The sequence below is a fragment of the Haliaeetus albicilla genome, chromosome 4 (genome assembly GCF_947461875.1).
Source record: "Haliaeetus albicilla chromosome 4, bHalAlb1.1, whole genome shotgun sequence".
NCBI lineage: Eukaryota > Metazoa > Chordata > Aves > Accipitriformes > Accipitridae > Haliaeetus > Haliaeetus albicilla.
The window spans coordinates 44,600,360-44,627,926 of NC_091486.1; the positions used below are offsets into that span (position 1 = coordinate 44,600,360).

The window sequence follows — 27,567 nt, forward strand, 5'->3', positions numbered from 1 at the left end:
CCCTGGCCCACCTGTTCCAGGGTTGGGGGCTGCACTGCAGTGTCCAGCTGCAGCCACCCAGGCTTTCCGAGCAAGCTGGGTTGGGCACCCCAGCTCCCAGCAGGCTCATCCTCAGGCTCCATCCCTGCCATATCCCACTCCAGCCAGGCGATAGCGGCTCCAACGCTCCCATCCCACTGCAAGCATTGTTATGATGCTTTCTCACTACGGCCGGTGCCTGGCTGCAATGAAACCAGGCCAGAGCTCTGTTGTCTTCTTTTATAAAAACACTAACCCATGGAGCATTCGTCAGGGCTCAGAAATTTGCTGCTAGCACTGCGATTCTCTTTGCTTTCTGCAAAAATACACCCAGCTCCATAACTGTAAGACAGCAGCAGGTGAATTGCATCAGTGTCTTATAATGCATCACGATCACTCAATGTTAGCTTGCTGGAAGGGGAACCTACAAAGCAATTAACAAAAGCTTCACGTTAACTATCTTTAAAAAAAATCTACAAGCCTGTATGTTTTTCTAAATGACTTTTTTTTTTTTTTTTTTTTTTTTACTTTAGTGCCCCAAAGAGCATAAGAGATAGTTGCCAGGAGCCGGTTCCTCTCTGCTCATGGAAATACTGTTACTGCAGACTGCACAACAAAATTTGAAGGCTGCTTAAAAAAAACCACACAGCCCTGACCTATGCCACAGTGAGAACGGCGCTGGCATCGTCTGCCAAACAAGGAGGCCCCGCTACCCCAGCAGTGAGCCCCGACACAAAAATTTCAGACCCCAACCCAGAGTCTGAGGGGAGCCAGCTCCCTGTCTTCTCCTCAGCCAGGTGCTACCGATGGCTCCCAAAGGAACCAGTTTCCTCCACTACCAGCTTTATTTGCCTACTGGGGGACTGGGCTGGCCCCCAGCAGTGCTGTGAAAGGTTAAAAGTGGGGCAAAAAGGGCGGGTTTTGGCTAGGGTCCCTTTCCTGTGCTCAGCGGGAGGGCTGGAGACCCCCCAGTGTAGCCCAGGGAGGAGATCACCCCATCCCTGCAGGGCAGGATGCTTTGGCAGGGCTTTGGCAGGGCTTTGGCAGGGCTTTGGCCGGCGTGAATGGGGCTGGTTGGGTTTGGGGGGGAACACGCCCTCCCACAGCCACTGCTCCGACTTCCTCCTTTCTGCCCCAGCCAACTGTAAGACAGAAATAGGAAGGAAGGATTGGGGTGCGTTGCGAGGCTCCCGATGTCTGGCTGCTTTTCCCAGCCAAGCTTGAGAAGCTGAGACCATCCTCATCGCAGCCCGAGCACGGGACAGAGGAGAGGGCTTGATGCGAGGTGAGTGCAGCATCTCCATTTTTTTTTGCTTCTGTTTCTCTTTCTGGGTGGGGAGGCAGCTGGGCAACAAGGCGGTTTCGTAGCTCTGGTGTTTCCAGTGAATTTGTTTTATAATTCCTCATCTAACCTCTGGCCGCTTGAGTCCTTAGATGGGCTTCAGGGAGCTCGGTGCAGTGTCCCTGCAGCATGCGGCATGGCGCAGCAATCAGTCTACACAGCCTTTGCAAAGACAGCTTACCTGGTCTGTAATGTTTTTTGCTTTTGGAGGTAGGATTAAGCCTGGAACTGCAGGTGGTTATTGCGGGGGAGGGTGTCAGACCCCCAACAACTCCTTCCTCGCCACCGCATTGGCCTGGAAAGCAGAGCAGAGAGGGGTGCAGCGTACTCCCCCTGCACTCTCACACATGGCGCTGGGGAGAGCGGTGCTGGCTGCGTACCCAGCCGGCAGCACCGGGCAAGCACTGGGGCTGGGGGCTGCACCGGCTCCTCGCGTGGTACCCCCCACTTCCCCCTGGGATCCCGTACAAGCGCCCACCGCCAACTGCAGGGTGTGATGGCTCAGAGGGGTAGAGGGAACCGGCGCAGCAGCATGGCACAAGGGCGGTGGGGATGGCTGCCGGGGGGGTGCTCATCGCGGTGCCACCGCCAGCATGCCGGTGCAGGGACCTTCCTGGGGGTCCCTGTGCCCCTGTGGGCCTGGGAGAAGAGCTAGGAGAGGGGGTGAGACCCTCGCTCTTCTCCATCTCTCTGTGTGCTGTACACACTAAATACTCTGCTGACAACCACTGAAAATGCCTGGTGGCGGCAGTAAAGGCAGCAGAGGCTGCGGGCAAGCTAACCCGGAGGAGAGCAAAATCCCATGGCTCTCGGATGCAGACAAAATCTGGGGCATACCCCAGGTGTCAGGGAAGGCAGCCTGGCATCTGTTTTCAATGCTTTTTCCAATGCCACGGCCCCAGCTCCCAGCCTCCCAGGCAGGTGAAAAGTGAAGGCGTGAACACTTGCAGAGGCGTTGCACTATGCGGCCGGCGTGGATGCTGGTATGCAGCTTCTGCAAGGTGTGGGAAGGCCTTAAATGGTGCATTTCGCTGGCATGGCTGTCACATCCTGCTTCACACGGTGGTTTTGCACTTTTTTTCTGTCCTCATCCCAGTGCTGTTTCAATCGCAAGCGATCTCAGCATGCTGGAGAACGCAGTGCAGGGTGACTTGTTTTCTCAGAGAAAGACATACTCGAGTTACCGCAGGGCTGGTGGCGATGGGCGATCCCTCCTTTGCTCCCACAAAGCACGAGTTCTCCCAGCTCCAGGGGACGGGCTCTGCCCTCGGGCAGGTCGCTGGGTCCCTGCTCAGCCCCAAGGACTCTGTCCTGTGTCTCTGCAAACCCAGCAGCCGTCACAGCATCCCTGCTGGGATCAGCCAAGGGGTGATGCCCACTGGAGATGAGACATAAGAAATGGCTTCTCTGCTCTTAAAAATCCCAGGCTACCCAGGGCACGACAGCCGGTGGGGCAGCCCCTTCCTACCCAAGCAGGGCTCTGATCCAGGGAGACCCAACAGCACAAACCCCTGCCCTCCCAGGGCAGGGTGAGGGTCCCACGGGCACCCAGGGACCCTCAGCACTCAGAGCCAAGGGATGCCACGGGCCAGGGGCTTAGTGCACGTGGGAGAGTGCTCATCCCACACACCCATCCTCTGCAGGCACTGGAGGCTGCTGGAAGGAAATACATATAAAATATACATAGTTCCTATAGGAACTATAGTTCCTATAATAGGACATAGGAATATATTCTTTTCTCTCTCTATATATGTATAAAAATACTTTTCTCTATTTTTATTTATATATTTTTTCTGTAATTTATATATGTATAAAACATATATATAAAAAACATATATATATATATATATATATATATATAAAAATACGTATACACAGACACTGACTGTGATACTTTGCACAGAGGGGGTCTTAGCCAGCAGGCCTGCCTTGATGGGAACTATCCGCATCCCACAAGCAAGTGATGGAAGAAAAGGCCACAAGTCAAGTGACATCCACTCTCCCGTCCTTGCTGTATCCCGCTCCTCTGGTTTACCACCCATGCATGGGGTCTGGGGCCACCCAGAGCAGGGGGGAAAGGAGCAGCACTGCTGGGTGTGATACCCGGCATCTCTGTCATAGCATGATGGTGACGCGGCACCGGGGATGCTTGGGAGCGTGGAGAAAGTGCCCAGGGGCACCAAGGCACGAGCACTGACACTAGTGGCACCTCACCATTGCAGGCGGATGGTGCAAACCCCCCAGGAGTCCTCCTGGGATACTGGGCACAAGAGCGCGTCCTCCTGTTTTTCAAGAAAACAGATGTTTGGCAAAGCACTAAAGGGGAGTTGTGGCTAACAGACTGCAAGACCCGTCTCTGCTGTTGAACACTTGTCTTATTTATAGCAACAAGATCGCCGCTAGCATCAACACTTCCCCTTCAGCCCTATTTATAAATCCTAACTTGTTCCTCCATGCTGCACAGCAGCCTGCTCCATCCCACCAACAGCCCCCAGCATGCCCAGTGCCCTGAAAGGCTGGTGTGCTCCAGCTTTGCTCCCTGCCCTCATGCAGGACAGCGCCCAGCCCTTTCCTTGTGCACCTTCCCTGAGGCCACCTTCACATTTTCTGGCTCACAGACCCTTCATGAGCATCTTGCCCTGCCTGAGCCATGCCAAGTATATAACATATGGCAAGCAAGAGATGCTCCATAGGTGGAATACCCTGGTGGCTTCCGCAAAGGACTCCTGATGAAGCAGGGCTCTGGTCCTGAGCCGTCCGAGGCATGTGATGAGAAGATCAGAACTCAGGGCCAAGGAGGAGCCTGGTCCCGGGGTGCAGCCTTCTCCCTCTGATGCCACCATGCAGCCCTGGCCAGGAAGCAGAGCCTGATGCCAACTTGACCTGCCCCTAGCCAGGACACTCGGTCTCAGCACCTTGCTCCCCAGCCCATGATGAAGGGGTTGTAAAGCTCTGCGGTTCTGCTCCTTCACACCAGGGCAGAAGGATGGACTATGTGCATCCCCCTGCTTGCCCTAATTGATGAAAAAGAGGAAAAAAATCCCAGCATCCCAGGCAGAGCACACCCAGGAGAGGAGCACCCAGGACTGGTGGTAGCAGTGCAAAGTCTGGGACTGAGCCAAAGGCATTGTCAAGGGGGTTGGAGAAAATGCTACTGAGGCCTTTGTCTGGGCCCTGCTAATGCAGAGAGTCAGACCAAAAACCTGCTTTCCCCTCCCCTGAACACTGTAAGGCGCCAGGCAAAAGCAGAAGCCCCATTTGTTCTCTTTGAAAGTCACCCTACGTCACGTATACACTCAACCACCCACACACAAGTGAATAACTTCCCTCCACAGCAGAAGAAAAGAAGTAGTGAGCTTTCTGCTGCTGCTTTCCCCTAGTATCAGGGTGTGCTTTACGTTCTCATGACAAGGGAGAGAAACAACTTTGGGGATTAGAAAGGCATCCAAATCCAGCCCACAAAATGAACCCTACATTACAAAACTCCACAGCAGCCAGAGCAGGGTGTATGTTGAGGTTCCTGCTTTATTTCTGGGGTTTGGGAACTTTTTTTAATCCAGTTTTAAGTGGAAACTTGCTCTATTTTATGAGATGAGCCTATAAGCAGGAACCTCTAACCTCCAGCAAGGATGAGGAGCTTGCAGAGCCTTGGTCCACCCCATTGCCACCCCACACCTTAGCATGGCAGCAGGAGTTAAACTCATTGGAAACATTGGGCAGGTGGGATGGCAGGAGCTCATCCAGCCTGCAGGTTTGGTCCCCACAGCCCATGTGGGAACTTCTAGCTTGTAAAAGAGCTGGAGCCTAAATAGGCACATTTAGGGTGTCAATCAGCTAAGTGCTACAGGAAACAAGGGCGGGAGCCGCTTTTCCCTCCTGCCGGCAGTGACAGCTCTTGCTGGGCAAAAACCTATTTCCCTGGCCCTGTTTTTTGGGGGGGGGGGGTGTTGCAGAAATATGAGCTCACACTATTTTCAGCATCCCCAGGGCACTACCAATTAACTAGACATGTGCAGCAAAGCAGATGCAAGCAGCGATCAATACCAAATGAAGAGTGTGAATACAGCTAAGAGTACAGCAAATGTGGTCAGGAAGGACCCAGCTGTGCCCTGGAGTACGATTTTGGTCTTGGAGGACCTCTCAGGTTGGGCTGGCACAGGTCACTGGGTGTATCCCGGTCACAGAGTGTCACAGCCCAAATAAGTGAGCAAAATCATTTCCCAGCAAGGTGCACCCAGGAGGGTCCAACAAGGATCTGGTATCCACCCTGCCTTGATAAGAGCTTTTACTGTTAAGACATTTTTCTTTTTTTTTTTTTTTTACTTTAAGAGTTTGTACCTGTTGTCTACAAGCTCAAACAGTGCTTGCAGAGTTTGGAGGTGACAAAAATGTGTTGGGCCAGCTGAGCACAGCAAGTGCATATCATGCAGGCAGGGGTGTTGCAGATGTGACAATAAACGATGCCCTTAAAAACTTACCAAGGTGGACTGTGGTGGTGGAAAGGGACTTGCAGAGGACGCCTTTGTGAAGAAGGGCTCTGTCCACCCACCACAGGATGGTCTTGGGCCAGTCACGGCAGAGTGAGCTCCTGGGCCAGTTCACCATCAGGGTATGACCGGTGACCACAGAGGTACCTCTTGTTGCCTGTGCAGTCATGCGGTGCCGGGGAGGCTGGCTCCAGGGCAGGCTGGGGTTCCCAAGGTTGCAAACCCTCATATCCAGATGACCCCTGCTATAAGCAATGGTGGCAACCAGCCTTAGCGGTCCTGCCACATCTCCAAGTCCATACTACAGCTGGGCACCAAACCTCACTGCAGAAATGTCACTGAAATGACACCCATTGACGCACCTAGACCTTCCTTCTGCCCTTGGGAGGAGACCAGACCTTCTTTCAAGGCTGACCAGTGTCATCCTTTGCTTGTCTGGTATCTTACAGAGGCTGCCGAGCTAAGAAAGGACATCCTGACGTCTTAGAAGGGGATCTGAGCAGCCCTACATACTAACCTGGCCTCAGTGCCTTTTGAAGGTTTCTCTTGTTTTCATGTTTCCATTTCACTCTGAGCTGTTAATTCGGGAGGTTCACGGAAAGGAGTGATGGCACTTTGTGCCAAGTTGGCAGGAGCCAGGGAGTGGTTGTTTTCTTGCTCAGAGCAGCATCAGAACTATTTCAAAACCAATGACCTGTTTTTCAGATGCTGTGTCTAATATTGCTAAAAAGGGTATTTTGTTTGTTGTTCCTTTGTGCTTTCTTATTCCTTTTTCTTCTTTTAACAAATTCCTCTTTTCTCACTTCCCCGTGTGCATCCATGGTGCAAGGCTGCTACTCTGTTGGGTTTTCCTCCAGGGCTGTGCTGGGGAGGAAGGCTTTGTGAGAAAAGATGGCATTAATGAACATGATCTCATTGACACCACAGGAAGAACGCTGAAAAATTGCTCCCCAAGAGCGATTTAGCCAACTTTATGGATAGCATAAATTTCTGGCATCAGCAGATGTGCTTTGGGGCAAGAAGCGAGTAGTGCGAGCAGCTAGAACAAGCACTGTGAGAACATACTTGTGAAGAACAGGGTCTCTATCATGCTCCAAAACGCTGGTGTAACTGAGGATAGCAAGTGCTTGTGGGGTTTGGATGATGTGCTGGGAGTCCTTCCCTGCATGCTGGTAAGAAATGTGCAGCCACCTCCCCAGCCCCTGAGTCAGAGCCCACAGCCATGGCATCACATCCTGGCCCCCCCTGTCCCATGCGGGTCTGACTCCAGCACCCTGTCCTTCTTCCTCACCCCACACATTGTGCAAGAGCCAGCCTGATGGTTGCCACACCGGCAGGCTGGACCTCACCACGCAGTGCGAGCCAGCCTCTCCACTTCCCTCAGAGATGGAACTGCGGCTCTCCTAGGATGTCAGTCACGCACGTCATGATGTTGGAAACCCTCGCTTGTTGGAAATCCCCGGCAGGAAAACTTATATTAATTCACTACATGAAATATTTCATTTCCTTGATGAATCAGTTAAATGTAAAGCAAGTAGTAAGAAACTTTCTTTTCCATGTATCTATCACACCATGCTAGTTAATTAATAGAAATAATCCTTTTGTTAATTTTGATTCCAGTTTCCATCCAAATATAGCTTGACACAGAAGCTGAAAAAACTCACATCTAGCAAAAACTAAATGCAGTGCTTGAGATTTTCCACTGTTACATAGATATAATCATATAGGTAGAAGAGTCTGAATAGATACTACATCAAGCTTTGCAGCAGTTCAGCTGCATGCATAGCGATATGGTGCAAGTTCCTGCTCTGCTGACTTCCACATTGAGTCCAAAAGCTATGTTTGTTGGAAACCAATGTATTTTTGTAAGACCATGCAAGGACCCATCCTGAGTCAGCTCACTCACCCGGGGTGGATGCCCTGGCCCCGGCTGCCTGACTCCTGGGGCTGCAGCAGGGTCACGCTCTCAGGCTCTGCCCACAGTGGGACAGCTGCGGGAAGGACATGTCCTCCTGGGGCCACTGTCCTCTGCAGCCACTTTCTGTAGGGTTCGAGGGCTCCCTTCCCTGTGACTGCCGTGCACCAGGCAGTCACAGGGATGCTTTTTGTCTTGCAGAAAATGTCCCGTGACTGCTGCCTCTGGCTGCTGGCAGTGACCTGGGTGCTGCTGCTGGTGACAACAGGTGAGCCCGACCTGCCTTTCCTCACTGCCTTCCTCCCGGCACCTTATGCGGGCGGTGAAATAGGGGGAGGGAACCCAATGCTGGCCAACAGCAGTGGGAACATGGCATTGAGTTGCATGCAAGGGCCAGATCCTGCATTTCCTGGGATCTGGACTTAACTCGAGCCAGCCCAGCTGAGAGACAGCAAGGCAGGTGAGGACCCTGCCAGGGCCTCCAGCATGGGTTTTATAGGCAGGGTGGGCTCAGGACAGTATGGGTGCCTGGTGCTGGGTGTCAGAGCACCCTGTGGCTGCCGCTGCTGCAGACTGGCCTCCCCTCAGTGCCCCCCACATCAACTCTGTCTTCTCTCTGTTTCAGCCTTTGCCATGGAGTGCCCCAAGATCAAGGTGGGGACGTGCAAGGACTGCATCCAGTCCGGTCCCGGCTGCGCCTGGTGCAAGAAGCCGGTAGGTCCACAGAGCCTCTTGTACAGTCAGCTCACAGGCAGTGGGATGGTCATCTTGCCCACCCGGCTCTGCCTGTGGTGGAGGGGGGAGCCTGCATCATGGGAGTGTTTCATGTCCTGCGTGGTGGATGGGGCCAGGAGGGATCTGACAGACAGGACCCTTCAATCAATACCGTGGAGAACTGGTTTGGGAGCTGGGTTGTCTTGTAACAAGCCCATTCACTTCCTGCTCCTCTGATTTTTTTTCCCCACTGATGTTGCAACATGCAGAGTTTCACCAAAGCTGGTGAGCCAGACTCCATCCGCTGTGACACCATGGAGCAGCTGCAGCAGAGGGGATGCCTGCGCGATGAGATTGAGTTTCCAGTCAACAGCATTAAAATAACACAGAACAGTCCCTTAAGCAGTGACACACAGCTGACTCCCCAGGAGGTGCACCTGAAACTGAGGATAGGTATGGTCTGCCTGGCATCCCCAACACCCTTCTGCTCACCCCCAGGCTCACCTGGGATGCAGTGGCATGTCGCAGCCCGCATTTCCTCCCCTTTTCTTCCAAAAGAGAGGAGGATCCCAGTGGGGCATGGGCAGTGGGGTGAGATGTGAGCCACAGCACAGCAGCTGATCCCAGCATCCCCATCGACAGGCCAGCCTGCTGTATTTGAGGTGAAGTTTCGCCGTGCCATGGGGTACCCCATTGATCTCTACTATCTCATGGACCTCTCTTACTCCATGCTGGATGACCTGGAGAAGGTGAAGAAGCTGGGAGGGGAGCTGCTCAGGGCGCTGGAGAGTACCACCCCTTCTCGCCGCATAGGTGAGCCTGTCTCTGGCATGAGACCCTGGCATAGCTGTTTGCTGCTGGGAAGAGCCACACAGCTGGAATGGGTTGCAGGTAGCGAGCAGCGTGACCCGTCCTCTGCCAGGCTGGAGAGTGTGCCAGGGCAAGGGACGTGGACACGTACACAGGGGCCAGCAGATTGTCCACGCCGTGTGCTGCAGCAATGCCTGCTGGTCCCTGCTGCTCGTGCCCCTGACGCTGCAGTTTTGGATGCCCTAGGGTTTGGCTCCTTTGTGGACAAGACGGTGCTGCCCTTTGTGAACACGCACCCCGAGAAGCTGCAGAACCCCTGCCCCAACAAGGACAAGAAATGCCAGCCGCCCTTCGCCTTCAAACACATCCTCTCGCTGACTGACAATGCCAAGAAGTTTGAGAGCGAAGTGGGGAAGCAATTAATCTCAGGGAACCTGGATGCCCCCGAGGGGGGGCTGGATGCCATGATGCAGGCAGCGGTGTGCGGGGTGAGTCCCTGCATCCGCCTCGCTCACGGACTGTCCCTCAGGAGGTGGCTCTGCCCCTCTTCAGGTGGGCTCTGGAAGCCCATTGTATATAAGTCCTGATTCAGCAGCAGAGCAGGTTACTCTGGGGAGGGAGTGTACAAGAGAGCACCTTACCCCAGAGCCTCCTGACTCTGATCTCCTGTAACCCACCTCCCCCCTGCCCCCTGCCCCACACTGTGGCTGACACAAGACTTTGGCAAGGGCTGTACCATGCCCGCTGGCACTGTCCTGCCAGCCCCGCTCAGGGACAGGTCTCTGTGCCACTTGCAGGACTTGATAGGCTGGCGCAATGTGACCCGCTTGCTGGTGTATGCTACTGATGACGGCTTCCACTTCGCTGGTGACGGCAAGCTTGGGGCCATCCTGACGCCCAATGATGGCCAGTGCCACTTGGAGGACAATATGTACAAAAAGAGCAACGAGTTTGTAAGTACCCAGGGGCTGCTCAGCAGCTCTGCACCCTCAGCCTCGTTCCCCTGGGGCAGAAGAAAAAAATCACATAAAAAGCCTATTGCTGAGACCACAGGGTCACCATAATCACCATAATTTGGGCGATGAAACCCAAACTGTCCACCCTTCTGCTGGTGGGGGAGATGGCACTCAATGCGGCATCCTTCTCCCCACCTAGGACTACCCGTCTGTCGGCCAGCTGGTCCAGAAACTTGCTGAAAACAACATTCAGCCCATTTTTGCTGTCACCAGTAAGATGGTGGATGTTTACAAGGTAAGGGGACTTCAGATGGTCCAGGTGCCTCCCATCCCTCCCCAGGAGGACAGAAACAGCTGTGTGTGTCCTCCTGCCGCTGCCCCCTGCTCTGCCATCACATGGCGGGGGGGACCGCTCACCTCTTCGCTCTCTGTTGGCAGAAACTCAGTGAGATGATCCCAAAGTCGGCAGTGGGAGAGCTGAACGAGGACTCCAGCAACATCATTGAACTCATCCAGGTGGCCTACAATGTAAGTGCTGGAGGAGGCTGTGTTTCACCTGTCTGGCAGGGCTCCGAGCAGGCAAAGGTTTCCATCATGTGTCCTCACTGTCAGAGAGCAGCTGGGACCAGGGCTTTGAGTGCAGGACATGTTGACGCCCTCCACCCACAGCAAGCAAGAGGTTCCTGCCTCTCCAATGCTTCTGCCTTTCCAGAACGACCCCAGGCAGCTGAGTCCCCAGCCTGGGGTGCTCCCTGCCCCTATCCCCTGGGCTGGAGGGAAGCCCTGACCTGCAATCCCACACCCCCTTGCTCTGGTCTCCTCTTGGACTGATGGCACTGTCTCCACCATTTCCCCACAGAACCTCTCCTCACGGATCATCCTGGACCACTCCACCCTGCCAGACGTCCTAGATGTCAAATATGACTCCATATGCAGTAAGGACAAGGTCATCTTGGATGCAGCCAGAGGGGAGTGCGACAATGTCAAGATCAATGATGAGGTATATTCCCCCGCACGGGGAACGCCCCGCAGTTCGCAAGGTTAATGATGCCCATCCTGTTTAACAGCAGGAACCCAGCCTGTTGTTTCAGGCTTTCTGTTTACATGAATTTAATGCCAAGAGAGTCCAAAATGCTGCAGGATGGGGGGAACCTCCATTGTGCTGGATGTGCATGTGCTCAGCCTGGGGCTGATACCACCATCCGATTGCTGAAGCTGCCTGATGGCCTCTGGCCCTTCCCTTTCTCACTCTGCACTTTCTAGGTCACCTTCAAAGTGAAGGTCACGGCCAAGGAGTGCATCAAAAGCCAGTCCTTCACCATCCGGCCGCTGGGTTTCACAGACACCCTCACTGTCCACCTCGACAGCAACTGCAACTGCAACTGCAGCGAGCAACCTGACCCAACTGCCTGCAGTGGGAAAGGCAGCATTGTCTGTGGGATCTGCAGGTATGTGCTGTCCCCTCAAAACAGTATTTATTTCAAATGCTGCCAGAGCTGGGGAGCTGCTGGGAGAGGGTCATGAGGCCGAGCCGAGGGCTTGGCTCTGCAGCTTTGCACCAGTTTTCTTATTCAGAGAGGTGGACTATGTTCACGGAGGCAGGAGACACAATGAGCTCTCTCTTCTGTTGGTGGAGCCTCTGCTGCTTTCCTAAGGGCATCCACCCACCCACCCACCTGTCCATCCAACTATCCACCCATCCATCCAACTATCCAACCATCCACCAACCCACCTATTGAGCAGACACTGATTTCTGTAGAAATCTCTCAAAATCCCACTTCTGGGCTGCAGTTCACGCAGGTCTTTAAGTGCAGTTTTTGCTTCATGATGCCTCAGTGACAGGGAGAGGAAGAGGCTGGGTTTCCTCAGGAAATATTCAGATCTCCTTGGCAAGGGTTTGGAAATTATAAGTATAACAATAATTTCTGGGCAACCATTTGGTGTTGTAAATACGACTGGGGGAAGAACAGCGTTTCTGAGTTTTTCTCCGAGTGAGCCACCCCACTCCAGCATGGAGTTAGCACCAATATGCCGTGGCTGGTCTTCAGTGAGGCAGTCCCAGATTTGCTCTGCTTTGGCTGAGGTCTGGGCCCCGCACATGCCCCATGGCATTTCTTGTGGCCGCTGACCTGGGCTTGCTCCTCTCCTTTGACGGCAGCTGCAATTCAGGCTACACAGGGAAGAACTGCGAATGCGAAACCAAAGGCAAGACCAGCAAGGAGCTGGAGGGCAGCTGCCGGAAGGACAACAGCTCGGTCATCTGCTCGGGGCTGGGGGACTGCGTGTGTGGGCAGTGCATCTGCCACACCAGCGACGTGCCTGACAAGCAGATCTACGGCACCTTCTGCGAGTGCGACAACATGAACTGCGAGTTTCACAACGGCTCTCCCTGTGGTGGCAAAGGTGATGCATCTGCATGATGGGTTCTCCACCGGGGCACCGTTTAGAAAATTAAATCCCATGGGAGATGCTGCCTTTCCCTGCCAAAGCCCAAGCGGGTGGGTTTGGGGGTCCTGGGTCCCACCGCACCAACCTGCAGGACCTCCTCAACCATCCCACGGAGGATGGCATGCAGAGTGCAGGGTGGGTGATGCTCTCCAAGGACGGGCAGAGGGAGGGTGACCTCGCTCTCTGTAGGATCCTGGTTTGAAAGGTCTTCCCCCTGCAGACCGTGGGAAATGCGACTGCGGGGAGTGCAAGTGCACACCCGGGTACCAGGGCAGCGCCTGCCAGTGCAGGAAGTCGACGGACGGCTGCTTGAACTCCCGCCGCAATGAGTGCAGCCACCGCGGCACCTGCCACTGCAACCGCTGCCAGTGCCGGGACGGATACCAGCCCCCCTTCTGCCAGGATTGCCCCGGCTGCCCCTCGCCCTGTGGCAGATACGTGTGAGTGACATGCGCGGAGGCAGCATGGGGGCGGCAGGGGATCCCCCCACCTCGTGGACAGGGGCAGGCAAGCCCTGCCTGTGCTTGGGCAGGGCCCAGCCACAGCCAAAGCCAGGTGAGAGGGCCTCTGCCCCTGCAGAGGTGAGCTGTGGCTGCCTGTTTTGCAGCTCCTGCGTGGAGTGCAAGGCGTTCCTGAGTGGCCCCTTCGAGAAGAACTGCTCCCAGGCCTGCCCTAACATCCAGGTGACCCAGAAGTTGACGGGGGTGAGCAGACAGTGCAGGGAGAAGGACTCCCAAAACTGCTGGATCTCCTTCCGCATGGTCCAGGAGGACGGCGAGGAGATTTACACCATCGCTGTCGATCCTGAAAAAGGTACCCCAGCCCTGCTCCTTCTGCCCCTCTGCAGGCGGACTGCCGGCTCTGCCGCAGCGGCCTCGCTGCCTTGCCAGGGGCTGCAGCTGGACGCCGTCTGTCTGCCCTGCAGAGTGCCCAGAGCCTCCCAACATCGCACTGATCGTGGGTGGCACCGTGGCCGGCGTGGCCCTCATCGGCCTGGTGCTCCTGCTGATCTGGCGGCTCTTGACGGAGCTGTTTGACCGCCGGGAATACCGCCGGTTCGAGAAGGAGAAGTCCAAGGCCAAGTGGAACGACGTAAGAGAGCCCGTCCGCAGCGGTGGGGGTGTGCTGGGATGTTCACGTACATGTTTTGGGGACACCTGGAGGGGACATCCTCTCCAGAGGCAGCCATGGCAGACCTGAGCCCTCCCCACTGGCTGATTTCACAGCCCGGCTGGATTTTGCAGGGGGCTAAAGCAGCCTGTGGGCTCTTCTGCCAATGCTGTCTGCACTGTCAACATTGGGAGGGGCGGGGTGGGTAATGCTCTGCTGAAAATCCAATATGGCACAACCACATGGGCCTCTCACCTCTCTCCCTCCAGGCTGATAACCCCCTCTTCAAGAGTGCCACCACCACAGTCGTGAACCCCAGGTTTAACGGGCAATGAAGCGGAGCAATGCCCGGCAGTGCTAGGATCCACTGTTGAATAAGGAAATGGCAAGCTAAGAAAATCTCAGACTAAGGCTCCCACCTTCTCTTTTTTTATCCTGTTGGTTTGTTCCCTTCTTCCAGGAGGCCACCAGCACATCAGGCGCTGGCTCAGGGGCTGTACCACGCCTGTCTCCTGGCGCACCCCTTGACTGTTGGGCTAGTGGAGCTGGGAGAAGGGAACAGACACAGCTTTGCCGTCTGTTTTTGCAGAGCAGGCCTCACCAGTGGGCACAAGCAATAGCTCCTGTACTGGTTACCAGCTGCCTCAGCTCTTGATGCTAACTTTGCCTTCTGGCAGGAGTCTTGGACACCAAGCCCCAAAACCAGCTGAGTGCCCACTGTTCTTCCAGCTTTGATTTGGAGCTGGGATTTCAAAACTGCCATTTCCCTTCTAATCTAGCAGAATCTGCTCCCAGGCTGCTTCATGCCTTCTCCTGCTGCACCGGTCTCTACCACTATGTTTGCACTGGTTTCTAAAGCACTCACTGCTGAGTTGGACATGGAGGGTCCTCCAGGCTGGCGGTCTGCTTTGGAGGTTGCAGTGAGATGATGGGCCCTAAGGGCTAGTAAGCACCTGCACCTGGAGAGGAAGAGCAGTCAGGGAACATGCACTGAATCTTTTTTCCAAATCATCAGCTGCTTTCTGCTGTCACTCCCCTCTCAGACCTACCTCGGGCAAGGTTCTGCTTGGGCTCCTGCAAGCTTGGCTTACCTCCGCCAGGCCTTGAGCCCTCTGCATGTCTAGGAGGCAACAGAGCAACTGTGTTTGTACTATGAAACATTGGCACTGAGCACGTGAAACATTGCCTGCAGCTCACAGCTCTGCCACAGCTTCTTCTACCACCCCCACAGCTAGATCTCTTTCCTGCGCTGCAAGACTTGCTGAGGGCCTGGCATGCAGAAGCGGTACTGTGAGCATCTCCAGCCCAGCACTTTTCCAAACCATGCACAGCAGCTAATTTTTCTTAAGTTGTGGGTCATTCCTGTGAAATAGCGGTACAATTCCATATTTGCTTTAAATTTGGAAATAACTTGCATATAGCTGTATTATGTCACATCTTCATTTGCTCTCTGAAGAGATTTAATGTTAATAAAAGTTAATATATAAAGTAAATACATCTGTCCTGCTAAGAATCAGGTGCAAGGGCAGCAGCTGAAGTGTTCATTGGAAAAACTACAGCAAAATCCTGTCATTGTTGCCAGCATCTCCCATAGATACAGTGCCTGGGAAAGATGCTGGCCAGAGGAACAAACTGTCTTCTACACTAATTTGCCATCTATGTCCTGAAAGGTGCTCCCCTACAAGCCAAGAATGACTCACTAAATGATGCAAAGTAGTTCTTGTCCCTGCCCATCTGCTGGCAGATCTATGTAAACCACCTTAAACAAAAGTGGCTGTACCGCATCAGATCAGGGGTTAATTTGGGCCATTTTGCTGTCTTCAACAGTGACTGTGAGGGTCTAGGGCAAGGTAAGAAGGAAAGTGTGTCTGATACTCCCCCCAGTACTATCCCAGCCTGCAGCTATTTTTGGCTCAAGGACCCCCAACTCAATGTAGGTCCCGTGCACCCTGCACCTGGCTGCACAAAGACAGCAGAGGTACCTCTAAGGGCTCTGGGTCTTGGGTGGAATGCCCATCGCCAGGGACGCAGGCAGAGGCTGTTACTGGAACACGAAGAGACTATCTATCTCCCCCGTCAGCAGCTGCAGGTCTTACTGCTGCTGTAGTGTGTGCAGTACAAGTACAACCACATATGTGCTTCAGAGGACAATTAGAGAAAATCAATGAGAGATCCAGACTTTTTCAAAAAGAAGTATGATTGGTAATTGCATCAGACAGAAGTATATGCTAGGGCACGGGCAAAAGCCCAGAGGGCAAACAGTGAGCTAAGAAGGGTCCTTCAGGCCCCTGGTTTTGCTTTAGCCCAAAGGCTTGGTGGTCTCTCTGGGGAGACCGGCTTGCAAGTCAGTATTTCTCAGCCAGGTGTGGCATGGCCGTTTCTCCAGGCTTTAAGCACTGCCCCAGGAGATGCTTTCTTAAAGTTGTTTCATTTCCACCAAGAATAACTGAACCATATTTTTTTTTGACTTGTGGTGAGGAGGAAACCAGCTGATTTTCAAGTGAAGATGTTGACTTGATTTTGGTAAGAGCAGAAGTCAGCAGTATGGGCTGGGACACCCCAACCGGTTCAAGTGGCCATCCTGCTGGCTGGGAGGGCACGCGCTCCGCCCATTACTGCACACAAAACCCGCACCCAGCCCATGACACACTGCATCACTCGAGACAAGGCTGCTGAGATGAGGCAGAGATACACCTGAGCCACTGCAGGGGCTCTCTGGGCACTCTGTGCCCCAATGGGCTCCTCTCACTTGGGGAGAGGGACCACCACTGCTCCCAGGAGAGGAGCTGCAGGACCTGCCAGGCCACATCCCAAAAGAGTCAAGATCACTCAGCTGAGGCAACAGCCCATGCCTTCACTTTTATTACAACCGGGAGCTCCCCTTACATTTAAGCCACTTGTGTGCCAAAGGGAAAATTTCCAATATTCTTGAGATAATGGGACCAGCCCCACAAGTTTCCCAGGCGGACGTCCAAGTTCCGTGCCACCCACTTTATGAGCAGGTAGGTGCCACACAGTCCTGCTGCCCCCATGACAAAAAGCCCTCGATTAATTATCTGCAAGTGCAAAGAGAAACCCCAGTGTCATCAGAGGTTTGTTCCTACGCTGCAGCACCAAGCAAAGTCTTCACACCTGCGCCCACCTGGCAATATCCCACCACCAAAGCTCCCCCCCTGCAGTTGAGCAGTGCCAGCGTGCAGGATGTGGAGCTCACGAGGCTCATGGCATGGGGAGGATGGGCACCACCGCTGACCAACCTTTTTCTGCCATTTCCAGCGCTGAAGTGCCTCATGGTAGCGAATTCTGGTGAAGGTCACCTAGGAGGGTTGCAGGAGCACATCACCACCTCAAAGTCAGCCAGGAGGAGCTAGCTCAGGCAGCAGGGACCGAGGTGCTGGCCTTACCATGGTGTACAGCGGGACAATGGTGGAAGGCATGAGGATGTGGAGGAAGTTGTCCACGTGCTTCCGGAAAATGAACCACGTTGAGTTCACGTGCTTGCGCATCTGCAACAGGGCAACCATCACCCCTTTGCAGGGTGTCTTGGCAGAGCCCCCTGCATTTTGCTAGCTGTCCCACCGCCTGTCCTGGGGGTCACCGCAGGGAGCAGAGCCTCCCCAGCCCCAGCAGCACTTCCAAGGAGCTCTTTAGCCTAAGTCTGCTGGAATGAGAGCCCAACCAGAGTCTTGCCAGAGACCCTGCCCGCTGTGTGCATCCTAACAAGGTGCTGCTGTCTGCATGCCCCATGGGACCACAAGTCTGTGCGTGGCTCGCCTACCTCTATGTAGTTGTACATGGCTAAATCCGAGATTGCATGGTCATCTGGCACCCTCAGCCTGGAGAATTCAGGGAGGCAGGCACCTGGGAGAATAAAGTGGCAGCTCACGGGCAGCTCCCCAAGCAGGGTATCCAGCTGCCTTCAGCTGCAGAGGGATCCTCCTCTACTCTCGCTCCTCCTCCCTGGCCAGCTCACTCACCAAGGTCATTGTGGAACTGGTCCATTAATTCATCAAAGACCAGACAATCCTCAAAGCCCTGGGAGGAAAATTAGAGGGTAAATAGGCAGAAGGAACCATGCGTTCATGAGAAGTGCCCTCACGGATGCTTAGCTAGTGTAGCTGTTTGCATGTGCAGTGTCCCACTGACCACAGCTTCAGAGCAGGAGTCTTACTCCAGGCCACTCTGCCAGGGGTCTCGCAGAGAGATCCAGGGGCTTACCTTTCCCGGCAGCCTCGGCCTGGTGTGCTGGACCCCCCTCCCACGCAGTCCTCTGCCCCATGGGAAGGCAGCACCACTGGCCTCATCCCCTCTCCTCCCCACAGGACAGCCAGGTCCTACTGAGCAGCCAGGTGCCGGAGGGGAGTTCCAACACCTGCCAAAGCTGAGGACATCAGGCTGTGGGACAGGCCAGCCCATGAACTCTATGGAGCTACACTCTAAACCCAGGCATTTCTGGGTGAAAAGAGTGGGGACCCAACTGACATGGCCCAGGGCCAGCCATGAACTTACTGCATTCATGCCCTGTCCGTAGAAGGGCACAACAGCATGCGCGGCATCTCCCATCAGCACACATCGGGAAGCAAGGTGGTAGGAAGAGCACTTCACAGATATCATGGCCTGGGCTGGCAGCAAAAAGTAATCGTGCTTCAGCTCTCGCCTTCAGGCAAAACAACAAATACTTCACTTGTGGGACCACAAGAGACAAGAAGAGCAAGTCATGCCATGTCCAAGCTCAGGAAGACGGCCACGGGCACTGTCAGCGTTGGGATGCAAAACCCAAGCCTATTCACTAGGCTATTTGTGTTGGGAAAAACGTGGAAGCCAGAAAACCTATTTCATTAACTTGTTCCTATGGACCAAATATTTTGTCTGCAGGTTTCAAGCTCTGCGCACAACCTGACCATGAGTAAGAGTGTAATTAACATCTCAGTCCTCTTACCACAAGCAGTGGTGGATGTCAGTCACTGTAGGAAGGCTATACTGGAGGATACCTAAGTTTATATGAAGCCCTGTGATACACTCTCCTTAAGAGGAAAGGAAACTGCCTAACACATCGGAGACCCTTGCTCAGCCAAAAAAAGCCCATAACAGATAAACTATGTTGCAAAGCAGAAGCATTAATAGCATGGGCTGGAGCTCCCACCGGCTGGAACTTCCCTCTTTACAGGAAAATGAGGACACACTGAACAGAGCCATGGCCATCAGGACGTGTGCTGGAAAGGCTGGTCCCGGTCCCTGCTCCCACCGGGGCCCCCAGGAGGAGCAGGATGCTCTGGCTCTGGTGCTGCTGCTCTTCCTTGTGCTCTTTGCCCAGCAGCGAGAGGGTCCCCACTGCCTGGGGAGCAGCATGCCACTGGGAACTGCCTGTTCTTGCGTCTCACAGCTCTGATATTTGTTTTAGCCATACAATCAATAAGTCCCAGACTTTGTTTAGTCAGCACAGTGGGCTTTGGGGGTTGTTTTTGTTTTTGCCAAGCCCAGCTTTTCTCAGTCCGTTAGCTAAAATCCCAACATTTGTGCAACCCAGCTATCTGAACAGCGGGACCACCTTCAAGCTGCTGGTTTCAGTGTGCAACCATTACCTTCGCTCTAGTAGACTCACTTTGCTCACCCACCTCTAATGTCAAAAACCCACAGCTTATGAACAGCTAATCCCTCCCTTGAGTTCAAAACCTTTAACAGCAATACGAAACCGGCAGGAGTTGATCTGCTCTTCGCTCCTGCAATGGCAGGGCCTGGGCTGTGCCTCCAAGGGACAGAGCAGTGCTTCAGTGTGACTCCATCAGAAACTGCCGTGGGATGGGGCTGCATCCTGCTGCTGAGCCTGCTATTCCAGCATGGACGCAATGCGGACCCCGGTCTGTTTGCTCCCCCTCCTTCAGACCTACAGGCCACGGGGATCCACCCCAACAGCATTCACAACCCCTTGGGCCGCCAGCTTCAGTGGAGTCTCTGTCACTGGGACCCCGAGGCTAGGTGGGGATGCATCCCCTGGCTTCATGGCACTGTGCTGATGAGCAAGAAGGGGAAATGGGAACACTTACTCTCCGATGAGGGGGATGGCGTCTGGGAAGTAGGTCTGGAAAAAACCCAGCACTTGCTCGCCTGTTGTGAGCTTCTCAAATTCCTCAAAGGGCATGAAGAGCGTGCAGGTGAAGGACTTGTCCTGCCAGCCGGGGAGGAAGGTCAGAAAGAAGCCCAGAGGCCATAGAGAGCACCTGACACCTGGAGCAGCAGCTCAGCGCCCAGCCTGTCACACGGCAATCGCAGCAACCCACCTGTGCAGCAGGGACGAGCGCCCAGCCACCCCATTTCCCATGGTGGGCTTGCACATGCTGGGGGCAGGCAGGGGGGAGGCAGAAACAGGCAGTGTGTGATCTGCCAGCAAGGGTCTGGCACGCTGCCCTGGTACTCCTGTACCTGGTTTATAACATCCAGCTGCAGAGAGCTGGTTTTCAGGGGGTTCACGTGGGCTCGGATGCGTGGGCAGAGAGAGGCGGCACAGGTACCTGCTCAGTGGTGTGGGGCAGGGCTGGCTCTGGGGGTCCTGTCCTGCACACCCCCCCCCAGCTGTGGGATGCCTGGCACAGGCTGGGGGTACCTCCTGGCACCCTGTTGGCCCTCCCAGTCCCTGCCACATGCCTGCCACTACAGCCAGTTCATCCCCACAAGCTCCATCCCATGCCCCAAAGGAGCATGGACATGGGTTATCACCATGTTGGGCAGTGCAATCATCATGAAGGTGTTTCTCGGCCAGATATGGAGGTAGTTTGGTTCCATGGCAAACTGAAAGAGAAGGAAAATTGCCTTGTGTCCCTGACCCGCCCTGCTTAGCTTCCCCAGCCCAGCCTCTGGTTCCCCTCCACACCAGCACACCAGTTCCCATCCTTTGTCCCATGAGAAGTCACAATGACCACAGGGCTCCTTTCTGGTACCTGATGCTTCAGGGAGACGCAGAGCAAGGGCAAGAGGAAAGGGTAGGAAAGATGAGCAAAAATCTGCTGGTTTGCAATTACTGATGTCCTCACAGACAAGTCCCTGAATCCCCAGGACCTCTGAGAGCTAGAGTTAATTCTGCTGCTCCGGGGCAGGCTCTCCAGGATTTTTACAGCCAGGTACCAAGACATTGGCCCCACCACCGGAAGAGGAAGAGATGCCTGCCTTCTCCTAGGAAAGTTTTAATCCCTTGGCTGAGCCCCAGGCAAGAAACTAGCTTCTCTAGAGCTGCTGTAGCAGAGCCACCATGAGAGGGGAGCAGGATGTCCCACCTGCAAGGGTGGTAGCAGCCCCTGGGAGAGGCACACTTACGTCTCCATCCTTGGGAGGGATGGTCAGCTCCATATAGCCATGAGGAATGTACTCGTGACTGTAGTTAAAGCGTGTTTGCCTCATGAACTGCTTTCTGACTGTTGAGAAGGCTCCATCGCATCCCACGATAAGATCGTAGATTAATTCCAAGGGCCGCTGGTCAGACCTGAAAGCAAGAGAGAGTCCCTTGGATCAATCCTGCTGTAAGTCCAGGTCAGCTGCGCACTGCTGCACACAGTGGTTCTGCCTTTTGCAAAATGCCGGGGCCACCTCCAGTGTTATTAATCTTCTAGGGTGAGGGAAGATTGGCTTTCACTGACTAGGAAGCTCAGTGTTAGGATAAGTAATTATCCTGTAGGTTATCAAAAGCATAACTCTGCCAGATCTGCCCAAGAATGCAATAGGCACTGTTGGGATAATGCTGCTATTTCATAGAGCCTGCATCCCCAGGTGGACAGGGTGCATGACCAGAACTTAACACAACTATGAAACAAGGTCATTAGCTTCCCTCCCTGACGAGCAATCTGCCCCTGAAAACCAGCGCTGTGGAGACTGGCACATTTATTCCCTGCACAGGTCATCAAGCATGTATCTAGCCTGCTGCCAGGCTGCTGGGGGGTTAGCGAGTTGCTTAAAGGTTTGTTAGCCTCCCCATGAATCCTGCTTTGATGTGTCTCCTTTCCAAAGCTGACACCAAGTTTTGCCCGCTCAGGAATAACATGCTAGTTTCAAACTGAGATTGCTCAATTGTTTGAGGTTTTATGAATGATTAAGCAGAAACTAACTGAACGCAGCACTTGATCCCGGGCTTGCGCAGGGACTACCTTTGTATGGTTAACTTCCCCAACTCTGCGTTGCAACCCAGGAGCTTGTGTCCAAAGTACAGTTTAGTGTTGGAGTACTTCTCAGCAGCTGTGAAAAGACAACTAAATGTAGAAGCTTGTACTGTGACCCCAGAAATATTTCCAAGGGATCCCTAAATTATAGGGACTTTTGCCATTAAAGCAAATAAGATTGCTGTGTTGAGTGATGGGTGGCAGGCTGGGCTCACTAGGACTGCATTTGGTCAACTCTGCTGAATACTATTTAAAAAGTGCAAGGAATCCTGCAAAGATTTCTTCCTTTCCCGCAATGACATGAGTCTTTGATCTGTTTCCACCGTCACTACATTGTATTTCAGGATGGGATGAGGTGCCTGTAGTCAATGGGAAATTTGGGGAAATTTGGCCTGGCCTGATTACATACCTTGCTGCAGTGCTCCAATTTCTATTTGTCTCTGTACAAGCAGGGGTTGTGGAAAATGCCACGAACCGTGGCAAGGCTGAGGAAGTATCTATCTCCTGCTTTGGCTGGTGAAGTTCTGGGAGCAGACAGCCGTGCCAGGAGCCAGGGACCAGAGGCAGATCCCACTTGAGGGCGAATGCGGGAGAGCTGCATTTGCAGAAAAGCCTTGGGGGGACTTGTTTGAATATCCCTTTGTATCAGAGAAGCAGCAGGAAAACAGCACAGATTTTCTTCTTAAAAACACACCTAGTTCACATCTGCACTTTCTGAGAGCCAGGTTATGCAGAACTCACAAGCAAAGACAGCCTGGGCCCAGAGTTCATGGGGCAAACCCTAAATCCTCAGTGAACAGGGTGTAAAAGTGTTTGCAAATAGACCTGGCAACCTACCTGTTAGCAGCTCTCTGTTTAAGTTTGCTCTGTCCACAGAGAGAATGTACTGCAAGGCAAACAAACACGGGGTTCAGGAGGCATTGCTGAAGGATGCTCTGCATGGCCAGAAGAGAAACACCACCCTCTCCAAACAACCCTGTCAAAACCAGGGGTCACGCAATCCCCTTGCTGCTCACAGCGTCCTTTCTAAGAGCATGAGCCCCAGGCTGTCCATCACACACAGCTACAAATGCCTTCAAAGACCCCTCATGCTCTGCGAAACATCTTCACGGTGGCAGCATGACACCGGTACCTGGTTCTTCTTCCCATAGGGGATGGAGTACTTCTTCCCTGAAGGCGTATGTATCCTCCTTGCCCTCATGGGAATGCCTTTGGACACAATCTGAAATGAAAGGGAACACAACCCAGCCTTCTGGCCAAAACTGATTTGCTGAGGGGAAGGCACAAGTTACCAAGCGCCATCCCCGCCACGCACCGTGCTTCAGGCAGAATGGAATGGTCTCTGCTCATACGTTTTCATGTGGTTATCCAAGTTACTGGTGAAAATTTTACAGGGCTCTCAATGCCAAGTCACTACATTTTACTTAGAAGCTCATTCTCATAAAAATCAGGGGGAAATTATTTTTGGATAGAAGCGACATGAAAAGTCCCAGGGTGCTGGACAAGGCAGGGGATGACAGCCAAATTACATCCTGGTGCTGGGATATGAGCTGTTGAAGCCTGGGCTCTTCTGCAGGGAGCCAGGGGCCAGGAGATCCCACCACTGCCAACAGCTGGATGTTAAAATGGTAGCGAGCACCCTGCAGAGGAGTGCTGGGTTCTGAGCCAACCGTGCTGTGCAGAAGTCGGTGTGCACAGATTTCAGGGGTCAGCCCAAAGCTCAAGGTTTTGTGGGAAAATACAAATACAGGCATGTCAGTGGGGAAACCGGCCACTTTTATTGCATCCTGCTGGTACTCAGCTCTTTTGGGAGTCCACCTACTCCTGCCCAATTTGCCCTCACCATCCAGGAGGGAGGAGAACACAGCGTGGAGGCAAACACTGGAAGGTGATGTCTGAGTGTTGGTCTCCCAGGGAAGCACCCTCTGCCGCGAGCAGGGCCCAGCTGCCTGGGGTTGGGTGCTGCCCCCAGGCTGGGGAGATCCCCGTTGGCAGCTGTGCTATGAAACAGTGGAGAGCCTGGCTGCGGGCATGCAATGGGAGAGGTCTACCTCCACCCTCACGAAAGCAGAGCTACCCCTGCAGTGGCCCCTGTGTGCTTGGGGAGCAGAAGAGAGCCCGTCCATCACTGGCTGAAGTCAACAGCTTTTTAACCACAGAGAGCCCACCACCCACAGAAGCTGCCAGGGTACCTGCTCTTCCATCCCCACGGCTCGGAGGGCTTGGCGTCCTCTGTGGGACAGGGCCAAGTTAATGCTTCTGCCACGGTTAAAGTTGGCCACCCGGATATCTGTGTGGAAAGAGCAGTTGGTTATGGAGACACCAATATCACAGTCCGGTGTGGGCGGCATCTCCCAAAATCCCTGCAGCAATAGCAGGCAGGGCAGTGGGGAGGTCCCGACCCCCTGCTCTGCGTGCAGAGAGGACAGGTATCAAAAGGCATGTTCAGATGTCAGGAAGGTGGCTGAGCAGCTTTGAGGGCTGCTTCCTCCATGCTACCTCTGGAAGAAGCAGCTGCAGCCAAGTGCTGCAGAGGGAACGCCAGATCCTGACAGCTCCCCACAGTGCTGGGGGGCACATTATCACTAAGAGCCATTTCCCCTCTAAGTGGAGAGAGCTGAGCAATGAAAGCCTGACGCTTCTGCTGGGACCCACAGGCTGATGCTTTTTGGGACACTGGCAGATCACCTTCCCAATTGCTGTTCAGATAGAAGGGTCTCGGCACTGGCATGTTCCTCCTCTGAATGGCCTCACTCAGGCTTCCTGGGTTGTCTGGCCAGCGCCTGTGGCAGAACCTCATCCCAATAGCTTTCAGGCTTGCATCTCAGCATGAGCAATGGGCCAAAAACTGGAGCAGAGCAGTAAAATCCATCCAACTCAGAAGACAGGTAAAAGCAACCAGAGGCTTTTTGAACATGTGAAAGTTGTAGCATATACAACATCCAGCAAAGAGTTTAACAGTTAAACCACAGTGAGAAGCCGTCTGCTCTTGCTCTGAGCCTGCAGCCTGCTGGCATTGCTTGGGGCTGGCTGCTGTGAGCCCCCCTGTTTCTGCAGCAGGGACCCAGAGCTGTGTGCAGGACTCAGGACAGGCCCAGCCAGGAGCTGTGCAGCAGAACTGCCCATCCCAACATCTGCCCAAGTGGGAACAGATACCACAGAGACCACATGTCAGATGGGGCTTCCTCTTCCCTTCACTGCACATTGAGTGTCAGCTTCCATGGTGTCATTCTCATCTGCTGCTTGGCTTGCCATCTCTGCCCAGGTTTTATTTGTCTGTCAGCTGATAGACATTGGAGGCAAATGATTTCTCTCCCTTTCAGGTGGCACCTGGGCTTCAAATCATCATTTCTCTGTTGTGGTGTCCTGCGGAGCTGGAGACTTCCTGAAAGCATTCCATCTCTCCTTCTGCTCCTCTCACCACCAGCCCTCCTCACCACTGATGTCAGTGGTTACAAGTCAAGTGGATGTTTTTAACCCTAACAGAGATGCTGCAGCATTAACAACAGCTGTAGCTTCCAAACTTCTGACCCAGCTTGGTTCAACAGCACTGTGCTATAATTCTTCACGCAGAGACCATTTTTCAAAGGTGAGGATTTCAATCAATATTTAAGCCAAGAATGTAAAAAAGGGTTTTAGTAGCTGAAGGGTGCGTTCACACAAGACAACGTATTTCAGATAAATGCTCCTCCCCACCACAGGAGCTAAAGGGAAGAGTGAAAAGAATATCCCCAAAGTACCACACTTTCAGATTTCATTTTTCTTCTGCAGTTTCAGTGAGCTCACACAGTTCCTCTTTTGCTTCTTCAAGAACTGTTATCAATAAAGGGACAGAAACATTAATAAAGCAGTAATGATCAGGCTGAACTTACCTTCTCTGGCTTCATAAACGTCAACATGGAAACCTCGTCTAGCAAAGAAACAGGCATTTAATGCACCCACCTACAAGAGAAGGATCAGGAACGGTGGATGAAAAGTTTCACTAGTAGCTATATCACAGATCACTACTGAGATGCATCAAGGGAAAGCAGCAGTCAGGGAACGCAGCTCAGCATATATATAGGAAGACCCTTTGATCAAGAACCTTAGAGGACTTCTTCCTGAAGAGAAGTCCTCTTTCACGCCAGATGTGCCTGCAGAGCCCCCAGGACAAGTGTCACCCATCAAAACTCATCATACAAAGTCATACCAAGTTCAGGGCTTGTTTACATGCAGTGATTAATTGCAGCTGGGCTAACCCCTTCAGGCAGAGACAACAGGAGCTGGTACAGGCAAGCTCCCTGCTCCTCTCCAGACTATACTTTCCTCAATAGAATTCAGGATGCTGCAGCATTCCCTTGGGAACACAGTGGGGGAAGCTAGACCTGTGCAAAAGCAAGATGTTACCTTAATAAGGACAGAACACATATGTCCTGCTTCTTATTTAAATGGATGGCTGTCTTTTTCTTGTTTAATTTCCATCATTAATTGCTGTCAGAACTACAGACTCTTATGTCATCACTCTTTTCCAGCAGCACAGGGACCAAGAAGCTAATGGCCAAAAAATCAAAAGAGAGATTTAGGTGCTGCAATGCTCCATGCTGTCCTTTAGAGTCAGACACTCTGCAAGTAGCAATGGAGGAAAACCATTCTCAGACAAAAGTGGTCAGAGGAAGGCATTTCCTCTTAGCCTGGTGTTGACCAAGTCGCAGTCCTCACAAATCATTTCATATTAGTGACTTGGTTAAAGCCAGAAACAGCTGAGGGGCAGGAGGATCTGACAGCCCAAATGAGGACTGTTATTTAGTGTACCTGGGCACCACTGCTTGACCTCCCAAATCCCTTCCTCTGAGAAAAGGACTCTCGGCCGCGGGATTTATTTGCGCACACTGTTAGAGGCAAGTGCCAACCACAGACATGCATTGCGTCTCTGGGGTATGTCAGCAGCAAAGCTTTCCCTTGAGGGAAAGAGCCGTTCTCCTCCTACGAAGTCCTAGCTGCTCAAACGAGCCTCACTGCCTCCCACAGTGGGAACTTAACCAACTCCTCCATAACACCCCATCATCTGAAGGAGGAATGATTTTAAGAAAAACATTCACCCCACATCCAAGCAATGCTTTTACAGCTCCAGCTCTCTGGCAAACTCAGTCACACAGCAGCCAAATTGCATTTCCTACCAGGCCACCGCCGACAATGGCGACCCTTTTCCCCTGTGGGTCACCGGGCTCCATCGCTGTGGCAGCTCCCAGGTCCCAGGTTCTAACTGCTGTGTCTCCACTCCCTGTCCTGCCGCACTGCCCTCACCAGTGGGGAGGAGAAGGGAAAGGATGGGAGTGGCTGAGTCACGCCTGCGTTCTTCTCCCCCAGTTCATATTAAAGTTTAACTCCCAACGCAGAGACTGTCGGTGAATCAGCCTGGCCGTGTGGCCAGCCACACTGAGCTTCAGGTAAAGAGATGTGAATATGGTGTTATTCAGTCAGGCCTTATTAAAAGGCCTTTTTTAAAAATTGTAAAGCAGTTCTGCAGTCTTCAAGGACCTCCTAAGGAAATGTGCACAGAGCAGGAGGAGAACTTGCATCTGCCAGGCTTTTGCTGGTGCTTCACTGGGCTGCAACTGCAGAGGCACCGGTGGGATGATGCGGA

At 53.3% G+C, this 27,567-nt stretch overlaps 2 protein-coding genes across 2 annotated transcripts; one reads left to right on the forward strand and one right to left on the reverse strand.

Annotated features, from left to right (window-relative positions):
* The first annotated feature begins 1,113 nt into the window (after positions 1-1,113).
* On the forward strand, positions 1,114-15,293 carry ITGB2 (integrin subunit beta 2). Its single transcript, XM_069782249.1, has 16 exons — positions 1,114-1,303; positions 7,964-8,030; positions 8,388-8,476; positions 8,746-8,929; positions 9,119-9,289; positions 9,533-9,774; positions 10,084-10,239; positions 10,442-10,537; positions 10,681-10,770; positions 11,102-11,242; positions 11,506-11,690; positions 12,401-12,645; positions 12,911-13,130; positions 13,298-13,503; positions 13,616-13,782; positions 14,070-15,293. Exons 2-16 carry the CDS (start codon positions 7,967-7,969, stop codon positions 14,133-14,135), a joined length of 2,322 nt encoding a protein of 773 aa, XP_069638350.1. The 5' UTR covers positions 1,114-1,303; positions 7,964-7,966; the 3' UTR covers positions 14,136-15,293.
* Positions 15,294-16,634: 1,341 nt separating this feature from the next.
* On the reverse strand, positions 16,635-27,255 carry KMO (kynurenine 3-monooxygenase). The gene is made up of 15 exons (XM_009920941.2): positions 27,101-27,255; positions 25,817-25,886; positions 24,137-24,234; positions 23,077-23,166; positions 22,782-22,830; positions 21,933-22,020; positions 21,109-21,274; positions 20,515-20,586; positions 19,845-19,966; positions 18,310-18,457; positions 17,778-17,835; positions 17,579-17,661; positions 17,205-17,306; positions 17,058-17,117; positions 16,635-16,856 (listed from the first exon to the last, which is right to left on the reverse strand). Exons 1-15 carry the CDS (start codon positions 27,152-27,154, stop codon positions 16,689-16,691), a joined length of 1,428 nt encoding a protein of 475 aa, XP_009919243.1. The 5' UTR covers positions 27,155-27,255; the 3' UTR covers positions 16,635-16,688.
* Positions 27,256-27,567: the final 312 nt, after the last annotated feature.

What these genes read in the sequence shown, in the direction of transcription:
- KMO (XM_009920941.2), bottom strand. Translation starts at nt 27,154, where the DNA reads ATGGAGCCCGGTGACCCACAGGGGAAAAGGGTCGCCATTGTCGGCGGT. An exon ending in TCCCTCCCAAGGATGGAGAC is followed by an intron (nt 20,587 to 21,108) that starts GTAAGTGTGCCT and finishes CTTCTCTTTCAG; the next exon opens with TTTGCCATGGAACCAAACTA. An exon ending in GCTGGAAATGGCAGAAAAAG is followed by an intron (nt 16,857 to 17,057) that starts GTTGGTCAGCGG and finishes TTGCACTTGCAG; the next exon opens with ATAATTAATCGAGGGCTTTT.
- ITGB2 (XM_069782249.1), top strand. Translation starts at nt 7,967, where the DNA reads ATGTCCCGTGACTGCTGCCTCTGGCTGCTGGCAGTGACCTGGGTGCTG. An exon ending in GCTGCTGCTGGTGACAACAG is followed by an intron (nt 8,031 to 8,387) that starts GTGAGCCCGACC and finishes TCTCTGTTTCAG; the next exon opens with CCTTTGCCATGGAGTGCCCC. An exon ending in TGCAGGCAGCGGTGTGCGGG is followed by an intron (nt 9,775 to 10,083) that starts GTGAGTCCCTGC and finishes TGCCACTTGCAG; the next exon opens with GACTTGATAGGCTGGCGCAA.